Raw genomic sequence first — 10,979 nt, forward strand, 5'->3', positions numbered from 1 at the left:
ACCCCCCCCCCCCAATTTTGGGGGGGGGGGGGAGGGACAGGATTTAGAGCATGCTGTATGTGAGAAAATATGGTATTTAATTCTATTATCCTCATTTTTCTTGATTGCAGACACAGAGAATAAATAAAGCACCATTCAGGCTAATACAGTACTAAAATAATTTTACAGGTTTAATATAAGAATTATAATAAGACAATTTGGTTGATTTGGGCAATTCTTTTTAACCATAGCTCATGTGAGATACATTAGCGAGCTGCAGTACCCACACATGCACAAACAGTTTCAAACATGTTTCAAACTCTCATCGAGCAGCGAAGTCCTTGTGATGTAGCTATTCCCTGTAAATCACGGTGTGATTTCCATGGTCAACTGGGAACTTCATGCTAATTACATTTATTATTGCTGCACAGTGATTGGCAGAATCAAAGACTGGTGCCATGAGGCACCAATCCTCTGGAATGTCCTCACATGCAGTTTTCTGAGTTCCTTCCTCCTTTCTTTATCACCCCTTTATCTTGCACCTACCTTTTCAACTCAGTTTGGCAGAAGGCCAGGAGAAAACGGCTTTTACCTGGAACAGAAGCATGTTGCCAAAGAAACAAGTGATGGACAAAGCCTTGTTGATTGAATAAATTGTTCGCTAATGCTCCCTCTCATTTTTACTGACAACAGCGATGTGAGTTGTACAGATCCAACCTGAAATGAATAGAAGAACAGTAGTACTGTCTCTTGCCACTTCTTTTTACAGAAGCCCCTATACATCATATCTCTTGGCATGGCTATCATGTAGTCTTGAGCTCTGGAGGAATCAAGTTGGGAGCCACTGCCAGCCTAAACCATTACCTCCTTCCAAATGTATTGGGATTTTTCAGCATATGATAACATGACCCCACTGGAACACTTTTATTCTACCTTCTCCTCTGTGTTGCCCCTTGAGGGGGCAATAAGGCAGCAGAAGGGGTTGAAGGTTTCCCTGGTTGCTAAGGAATCTGTGTTGGCCTAGCATAGGGCAGCTCAGTCAAGACACTAGGCCTCTGCACAGAACAACTTGGCTTTTTACAGTGACCTTGAGATCCTTAGGATTTCCTGCCCCTGTCATGGAGTTGAAGAGCAAAGACCCATGAAGACCCTCGAGGAATCCTAGGGGAATAACCCCCCTGCCCACCCGCAATTAAAAGACTGCAAGGACACTCTGAGCTAAAGCTTGTGGAGTTTCATGTCTTTTAAGGAAGGTTTTTTCCCATTGAAGCCTGATTTGTTGATTGACTTATCATCACCCTTAGAGATAGCTTGCAGGAAACAAACGGCGTAAGGTATGGAAATGGAATGAAAAGCAGGCAAAGAATAGGAGAGGCTTAGCAGCCACTAACAAGTAAAAAGCTGCCCTGGCCATGACAGCATCATATAAAGATAAATGGGAGTGGAAGTTGTTATCTGAGCTATGTGTACATGTCCTAAAACCATGTTATAAAACGTGCTGTGACTTAAGACTGAACCTCCAAGATGATTGGCCAGGCCAGGGTGAGGTGATATCAGGCGGTAGGTACCCATTGGCCCCCCCAGGGCAAGGGGAAGGTTGGGCTGTGTTGGAAGTAGGAAGGTTGAGTCACCCACCGCCTGTTCTCCTGGGGGGTAACATGAAACATGTCATGCATTTAGGTGTGTAATGTGGACAGCTGCCAACTGGTGACTGAGTAGAGCTGCACAGGAAGGGAAATGTATTAAACAAAATGTTTCCTGGAGTGAAAGTGAGTAGCAAATACACTGAAATAAATAAAAAGGAAACCAATTAAAGTTAAATTTACCCAATATTTCTAAGAGCATTAAATAAAATCTTCAGTGTTATACCATAACCATTTTAGTTCTCTGTCAGCTATATGACTAACAAGTTACCATTTGAGTCCATTAATCTATATTGTACACAAAATATTTTGTTATATATTTGGAAGCTGGTTTTTTGTTTCTTTGTTTTTTTTAAATCATGGGCAAAATTTCGCCCTTTAAAAAATGGGTATTTTTACTTAAAGGCAAGACCATTTGAGAATTATTTTAAACAATGTGAACCAGTTGTATGGAATGTAGATATAATGCAAGTTTCATTGTTGTTTGCTTGTTTTTGCTTGTCTAAAACCTGTAACAGTGGGAGACCAACCTTTTTGACAGGCATGCTACAAATTAGCCCCAAGGCCTCCCTGAGTAACACACCAATCCCCTTCCCTTGCCCAATCTGTTTCTCTGTCCTGTGTGCCCTGTCCAATACGATGCTCTACTTTCTGCTTCCCGCCTTGTTCCCTGTGCAGTTCACCATCCCACTTTCTGCTCCCTGCCTTATCTGGCACTGAGCTGCCCCACCCGATCTGCTGTATGCCATACACAGGCTGCCCCTATAACTTGTTGCGAGCATGCTGAAGATTGGCTACCCATGGAGTAAACAATAGGCAAAGTTTAAAAGCTTATTCATGGTTGAGGGAGGTTACCAGATTATTTCCCATTTTAAATATGAGATAATTTTCTGAAACTTTACTATATCACTAAGCCCCAGAATCAATGTTCTGTCTGTGCACACTTTTTTCTCAGGGGAGATGGAATTCTAAATTCATGAATTTTGTATAACAGCTTACTGTGTTTTATTTGAAAGAAAATTGTACAAATAAGCTAAAAGTACAGTTCAAATTCAGAAGAACTTCAGTCTAATGTTAGATATCATAGGAAGCACAGACTAAGGATTAGAGCACTGGGCTCAGGCTCAGGAGAGCCGTGTTCAGTTCCTGGCTCAGTGACAGTCTTCATTTCTGTGACCTTGGCCAAATAGGCTAATCTACTTCATGCCTCATTTGCCCAACACTGTTCCTTCGAATGTGTAGCGATCCGTGAGCGCGCCGCTTCAGTCTGTGAGCACGCCGCTTCGGTCCATTCCCAAATTGGTCCCACCTCCCCTTTTCGGTGCATGCTGCTTTGGTCGCTGCTTATTTGTGTGTTCTTTCCCCGCTTTTATGCAGTTACCATTTGCTTTCCCCTACAGTAAATTAATGCTAGAACCAGTACCGTGCATTCTGTAACCATGAAGATTGCTTTGAGGGTCATAACTCAACACAGTCAATTAAATGCTGGGTTTTCTCATTTCTATATCATATATAAATAGTAAATATAATATATTTATAAAATATAGTGTCCCGTTCTTAGTGTTTTGGGTATTTTACCTGCTAGCTACATGTGAAGATTTGGGGGGATTTCTTGCATTTTCAGAATTTTACAAGCAATTTAGTTACATACATCTTGGTGCAGAGATGAGTCAGACTAAGAAGGATCTCTGTCTTGATGAGGATACAGCTCCCCTGAGTAGCAGCTAGCCTATGCCACCCCCAGCCCCAGCTCCCACCCCTGCCTTGCCTTGCCTTGCCTTGCCTTGCCTTGCCTTGGGGAGCGAGGAGGCACATGGCATCGGAGCTGGGGAGCAGAGCAGTTCCCCAGCACCAGCCCCTGCCTCATCTTGGGGATGAGCCGTTGCCTGTCCCGCATGAGGAACTTACCTCCAGTAAGTGTCCCGTGCCAGCCTGGGTGCCTCTGCTGTGCTCCAAGCCCAGCTCCTCTCCGGGTGGGTGCATGGCATTAAAAAGTTTGTGTGCGGCATGATTTTAAATCGTGTGCAGTCATGCACATGCACAGCTTAGAGGGAACCTTGTTGTCCAGATGTAGAATGGTCATAACATCCTTAGGGAGAAGCGTGAGCATAAAATCTGTGAATGATCGTGTTCAGGTATAGTGATGCATTAGTGCATAGATAACTAGATGATTCAAGAAGACTATGAAGGGAGATTATCAAACAGAAAAGAAAGAATAGGAAGATATAGCAAAACGATCACAGCAAGAAGCCCCCATTTACTCAGGATTGTCATGCTCGGTCTCAGTACTTAGTGCATGGTCTCGCTACATTACGTATGTAACCACTGGACTAAACATGCATCTGGGTTGAAGCACTGGGCTCTTAGTAAAAGCTACTGAATACAAAACAGAAGTAAATGGAAATAAATGAGGACTGAGGGGCCAGGAGACATTATTATTAGGCACTAAAAAAAAAAAAAAAGAGATGAAGATGGGCAATTAGGCACTTACTTTTGTGGACAAGGCACTGAGCTACCAAACTATGGTTCCAGCTGGTAACTGCAATCAGGCAGCCTGAACGCAAGGCTGTCTGCAAGGCTGGAGTCTTTACTTACTGGCTTAAATGCCACTCTGGCTTAATTCTGATCACCTGATAGGAGGCTGTAAAAAGCAATGGCTTCCTGCAGCAAGAGACAGGCGTGGAACGGGCCTGGTGCAAGAACTGTCCAGTGTCTGTGTAGGTAACAGCACCTAGTTAAGGCTAGACTTCTCCCAGCATGCCTAGAACAGGAGAGCCCACTGAACCTATCATAGAGGCATTTGATTATATCTGGTGCACTGGTGTTTACTGTCTAACTACTCATACAAGATTGCTTCAACATACAATTATACGAGCATATATGCTTGTGTCCAACACTTATCTTCTTTTGCCACAACATTCTTAGTAGCATGAAGGCTGAGCCGAAAAACAGGGTGGGTAGAAGACAGAATATAGTTCTACACCCACAACTGGTGTAACAGTTAACTGATAATCTGCCTTCAGCATCTGTAAATGGCCAAATCTTTATGTAACTCCAACCAGCACAATACGGTTGATTCACGTCTCAACCAGCATAATCCCCTTGAGCGAACACATTTTGGGGAGTGTTCTGCTTTACAGACAGTTCAGCCCAAAACATTGCTGCCTTTTCAAGCTTCCTCAGCAGTTGGCAGCATTGCTTGTTTGGTGATGTTTGGCAATGGGCATCAGCACATTCTAGAAATACAGTATCTGTCTGATAGATATGACGGTGAGTAGATCAACAAATAACCACCTGCCTACTCCTCCTTCTATCTGGACTTTGAAATAAAGTTGGATGTCTTGAAGTAAAAATGTAGTGTGTATGCCAAATAGCAGCATTAGATCTTTGGAAAGTTGGCTCTATAAAAGCAATATCAGAAGTGACACATAATATAGTCCAGTATGAATTCACCTACTTCAGATCAAAGCGTCCAAAGCACTGTGATTGATGGCAGTACTGAACCTATTCTTTCACTTTTCTACTCTGCCATGATAAGCTCCAACCAGCACGATATGGTTGATTTGGGTCTCAACCAGTATGATTCCCTTGAGCAAGCAAACCTTGGGGAAAGTTCTGCTTTAGAAACAGTTCAGCCAAGACAGACACTTCTTCTGGATGTATGTCCTCTACCTGAGGACATTTGGGTAAGAAAACATGTTTTTTAAAAAGTATGCATCAAGATGTTTTTCACTGGAAAGAGACTTGAAAGCAAACTGATATACATTCATTGCAGAAACCAAAAGAGACATATGTGTTCTAGTACTGCAGCAACAGGCTGGAGGAAGCATTAAGATGTGCCACCATATGGATTCATTGTGCATAAGAGGACTTAGTGTGAGGCATTTGCCTGACTCTCAAAAAAAAATTATGTATCTTTATTCAGCTTTGTGATAAGTAACAACCCAGGGCTGTGCTCTGGGGTGCCAGCAGCAGTGGCAGAAGGCACCAGGTCAGCTGCAGTGGCTGGGCTGGTAGAAGTGCTGTTCACATCCCCATTGAGTAAAAGCCCTATTCTCATGAGATTTCATTAGCTTAGCAAAAGCACAGCCAAACCCTTCAGTACTGAAGGTTCACAATATCTGCAGTAGGTTTGGAGTGTTGTTCTAGCTGTGATGGTTCAGTAAATGTGTGACAAGAAAGTTTATTTATTAAACCAACTCTGTAGTTGAGAGAGATGTTAGATAAGTTTTCAGGCACAAAAGCTTTTTGCTCAAAAACGTGTCTAGCATTTCTCCCAGCTAGACTGCTATTCCAATAAAAGATGTTACAAAAATAATCCCCCTTGCTTTGTACATGTTTGCAGCATTTTATTTAGTGGTTTGTCCAAATAGTAATGGTAATAAGCAATGTATGTAGTCTTTGGCAAAGACTGTACAATCAAGGTCCGTATATGAGGTCTCTTGTTAGAGTAAAGGGATGGGAGACAGTTCAAGACCTATTCCCTTTTTCACTTCCTGTATCAGTCTGTGATATAACAGCCTTCTGTATCACAAATAATTTGATATCTATTCACAGTTTACACACTTGAAAATGAGTGTAGTGTTTGCCTGTGCTGTCATGAGAGAGATTCATAGACATTAGGGCTGGAAGGGACCTCGGAAGATCGAGTCCAGCCCCCTGCCCCAGGGGCAGGAAGTCAGCAGGGCTCATAGGATCCCAGCAAAATAAGTGTCCAAATGTCTCTTGAAGGTGTTCAAAGTAGGTGCTTGAACCACCACTGGAGGCAGTCTATTCCAAACCTTGGGGACTCGGACAGTAAAGAAGTTCTTCCTTATGTCCAGCCTGAAACGGTCATGGAGGAGTTTGTGACCATTTGACCTCATCATTCCTTGGGACGCTCTGGTGAACAGACTTTTCCCCAGATCCTGGTTAACACCCCTAATAAACTTATAGGTGGCCACCAGATCACCCCTGAGCCTGCACTTTTCCAGGCTGAAGAGCCCCATGGCTCTCAGCCTCTCATCATAAGGTCTGTTTTCCTGACCTCTGATCATGTGCATGGCTCTCCTCTGCACTCTCTCAAGCTTCTCCACATCCTTTTTGAATTGTGGAGCCCAAAACTGGACGCAGTACTCCAGCTGGGGCCTGAGCGGGGGCAAGTACAACGGGAGAATGACATCCTGGGATTTGCTTGAGAAGCATCTATGGATGCAAACCAGAATTTTGCTTGCTTTGCTCACTTGAGAGAATTGATGCTTGTAAAGTGTTCTACACTCTTTGGGTTAAAATACAAATACAAAGCTTCACAAAATGCTCAGGAAAATTTATCAGTTCAGGCACCAAAACTTCCTGTTGCCCTTTACTTTCATGATAATGAAAAAGTAATGATAATTTATTTACCCATTAAAAAATTGCTCAACCAAGGTATGAGCAAGCTGAATTTTGCACAACTGCAAATATATTAATGAAACTACTCTGTAGGTGACACAATGCCTTCAGACTATGAATGATCAGTCCTTGACATGCATCTGAACAGGCACTCAAGTGCAATGGCTTAGTTTGTTCATAGAGTTTAAGGGGTAGGGTGGGAGATTAAGAATAGGAAGGGAGAGAAGAATAAGGAGGGATGGGAAAAGATTATGTCAACATATATATGCAAGTTGGATGTTTCACACACACAAAAACTGAATCTGAACTTTTCATACTTTTGTAATATAAAAAAAATCAGTCTTTCATGAGAGAGAAAAGTCAGTTCAAATACACAAATATAGATAGATAGATAGATAGATAGTCAAAGAAGCTTTTGAATATATTTTGAAGTTTATTATTGTTAGTAATTTTGACATCAAAAAGTGCACAGCACTGAAATCATGACTTTGGCTAGCACAGCTCAAAGAGAAACAAAGAAAGGACTTGGCTTATATACATCTTTACAGAGTATGTGACATTTTTAGTAACATTTGCATTAAAATGTATATGCAAATAAAATCTACAGCATCTTCAACTGTGCCAAGTACAGAGAATTCAGTATAACACTAACTCAGACAAGATCTTTAACTGCTTAGCCATATGCCTTGTTACTTTTTTAATGTAATATAGCAGGAAAGGCAAATCTGGAATGCTGTGCAGTACAGTAGATGGGACCAAGCTTTCAGTGACAGTTTTATCAATAGTAATGAATTTTATGACCTTGTCAGCATTTTTTATCCTGTATCATTGAAATGAAGAAGTTGCAGACAGAGAGCAGACTTTCCGGACAGTATTCTTCAGCCACCTTTCTCTGATCAACATAATCTATGTCTTCAACGCAGTCATCAGAGGTATTCTCTGGCTTTTTTTCAGTTCCAATAGCAGGTGCTGAAGTTTGGAAAACTTCTTTATCCTGGTGAGTTTTCTCTCCTTTTGTGGCACTAGGTGTTACAAGGCTTGAGCTGACTAAGGTGAGGTGGGCGGTTTGTGGCCCTTTTTTACATACTTTAGATTTTAGGACACTTTTGGGGTCTTGACAGATGTTTTTCTGTTTCTTTAAGGATCGAGAGATTTGTTTCCAGTAAGCAACATGGTTTGCTGCGAACTGAGGACAAGTGGAAGGGTTTCCTGAAAACTCGCACCAGAAGCTGCTTTCACTTTTCTTGCAGTCCACTTTGAGAGTGACAGCGCCTACTTCACTCACTGCCCAGCTGCACTCAGAATTATCTTTGGTTGCAAATTTGCCTTTAAGAGAAGCTTTGCCTCCTTTGGATTGTTGTCCTTTCTCATTCTGTTGCCTAGAGCCCTTTTGGCTTTTTCTGTTCTTTTCAGTATTTTGCCTTTCTTTTGGTCTTTCTTTCTGATCGTCACCATTAGCTAATAGCATCTGAGAGACCAGAATCAACATACAAAGAAGTGCAAAACTTTTGATCTTCATCATCTCTTCTTTGCTTGTTACCTGTTTTGCAAATAAATAAAATAATTAGGGAAATATCTTAATTAAAATTGAACTTCATCCAGCTGCCATATTTTGAAGCTTTAGATAGGAGAGTGGATAGCCAGTGTATTAAAGCAGAATGATCAGGCAAATTCCACAGATTTGGATAGGACCACTCTCTGGTTTATAGGATTGCTTCATTTTATACTTGTGAAAAATTCAGCTATAAAACATTGGTGTCCCATTGAGAAATTACATTTACATAGGGTTGCCCAAGCCATACAACTACAGAGTCATTCTCTCTCTCTCTCACTCTCGTTCTAGTCCAATAATTAGTTGAATATTTATACAAATTGAAAAAGCTTTAACAGAAAAACCAAAGGGAGACACCCCTGCATGAGAATACCTTATACCAAGGTATTTCAGCCACTGGAATATAAATCCCTGCTCCATGCAAGGTAGAGAGAGGGTTTAAACCTGGTCTTCCGCATGTCAGATAGGCAGACAAGATTGAGGAGTCAGTTAATAAGAGACAGTCACCCACTGACTCCTCAATCTACATTTTCACTGACTACCTGTCTCGCATGCAGCCCAGCCCAGCCTCTGGCTTCTTTACTTTTCATTCCATCCAGGAAGAGCACACACCAACTTCCTTAGCCTGACGAAGGGTTTTTGAACCTGAAAGCTTGCTTAATAATTGTTTTCCAACTATTTCAGTTGGTCTAATAAAAGATATCAGATTAACGCAAAGAACCTTGTCTGCCTATGCCCTTAGACCAGCACGGCTACAACCTACACCCCGTAACATGTCAGATATGTATCTTAATCACTGGGCTATAGTGTAAAAGGAAACTTGCCACTATAACTCCTTTTCCTCTTTACTGTTTTTGATGGCACCAGGGTCCCTTTGTTTTTCTCAAAAAACCCAACCCAAATAAAATTAATAATTTGTTTCAGGTTGAACAAAATGTCTCATTCAGTCTCAAACATGATTCTTTTAGTTTTCTGATTATTAAAAACTTTTTTTTTGCATGGAGCACGCACAAAAATAATTTTTTTTGGTTATTTTTTAGTTTGAATACTGAATCATTAAATATTTATTCAGAAAAATGTATCTATCTGGTTTTACTTTTGAAGGTCTTTGCAATATACTGAATCAGAAACCATCCAATTCTAGGAGAACAGAAGTTAAGTGATGATAGGTTATTCAATTTTAAGACTATAGCAAATTCAAGGTGGCTAAAACACAGCTTCCAAAATAGGTTGCATTATCCAGCACACTGCTTCCTATAGGTGGACCCCTGCCTCCAAATTCAGTCCTGGGGTCATCTATACTAAGCAGCCTGCAAAAATCAGGACCCATGGCTATGATAAAGTATATGGAAATAACAGGGCACTTTATGGTTCACAAATTTTTACCACACCCTTCCTGTAGTGAGGTTCCCAAATGAATAACTTAGCTTCAGGCAAAGCATTCTGGCAAATACTTTTATTCAACTGTTAATGCCTTTAAACACAAATTTACTCCTCTGAATGAGTAGCCATCAGAAGATGAGAGCAGACTCTTCTTTTAGTGTAGCTCATACATGCTTTGTTGAATTACTACAGTGATTGTCACCATCTACAACTGTAAGGCAGGGAGACCTCTGGAGCAAGGGTGCTGCAAATACTGAGCACCCTTTTAGAGGCAAACAAAAAGGTTTGCCACTAATTATGTGACGCTAACTTTCTACAAGAAATGCAACGCTGGGAAGCGAGATCATCTGAACACATACCTTGCAAAGTGCTTGCCTGGGTCCGAATGCAATTCAAGATGAATCTCGGCTCTTTCAAACGTCTCATGCTCAGTTGTAAAGCAGGGTGCTATTTATAAAGCCAGGGACACACCTTCCTCCCTCCAACAAGGAGATTACAATACAATGGAATACTTTAGTGCCTTATTCACTTATGCCAACACACCTTCTTGAAAAAATGCCAGCTTGTTTAAAGTGGAAACCTGCCCCCCTCCAAAAAAAACCACCCCAGTGGGGTGACAGGCATGTTTGAGTAAGTTAGATGTTATGCTAGTTCCCTCCTTGCACGTGATGATAAAAGTTGTATTCATTCACAGGTTCTTTAAAAAGCTCTTCTGTCATAAAGGGCTGGATCCTATAGGGAACCAAGCACCTTTTATTGCCCACTGTGTTCAGTGGATGTTCAGAACTAAGTAGGATCAAGCTACGCTGCTTGTAGTAGTTTTTATCATGTCTCTTTTTATGTTAAGCTATTCATGAGAAATATAAATTATTGAATATTATTTATTTAAAATAACATACCTACATCACTGTTAAGGTAAGCAGAATTCTACATATGGAGATGATCTCAAGCCAAATAACTCACAATCAGATCCCACCTGCCTGAGGTTTCAAGGCATGAAACTCTGGAAATTCAGATCAGCCTATTAGAGTCATACAGCAGACTGCAAAATT

At 41.2% G+C, this 10,979-nt stretch overlaps 1 protein-coding gene across 1 annotated transcript; it reads right to left on the reverse strand.

Moving 5' to 3' along the window:
• Positions 1 to 7,403: 7,403 nt before the first annotated feature.
• FGFBP1 (fibroblast growth factor binding protein 1) lies at positions 7,404 to 10,373 on the reverse strand. Its single transcript, XM_019526634.1, has 2 exons — positions 10,287 to 10,373; positions 7,404 to 8,532 (listed from the first exon to the last, which is right to left on the reverse strand). Exon 2 carries the CDS (start codon positions 8,512 to 8,514, stop codon positions 7,798 to 7,800), a length of 717 nt encoding a protein of 238 aa, XP_019382179.1. The 5' UTR covers positions 8,515 to 8,532; positions 10,287 to 10,373; the 3' UTR covers positions 7,404 to 7,797.
• Between the last annotated feature and the right edge of the window lie 606 nt (positions 10,374 to 10,979).

This window comes from Gavialis gangeticus, unplaced genomic scaffold, assembly GCF_001723915.1.
Source record: "Gavialis gangeticus isolate Ggan-Ray unplaced genomic scaffold, GavGan_comp1, whole genome shotgun sequence".
Lineage (NCBI taxonomy): Eukaryota > Metazoa > Chordata > Crocodylia > Gavialidae > Gavialis > Gavialis gangeticus.

Bases quoted from the DNA above. Each gene is read 5' to 3' on its own strand.
- FGFBP1 (XM_019526634.1), bottom strand. From the start codon at position 8,514: ATGATGAAGATCAAAAGTTTTGCACTTCTTTGTATGTTGATTCTGGTC.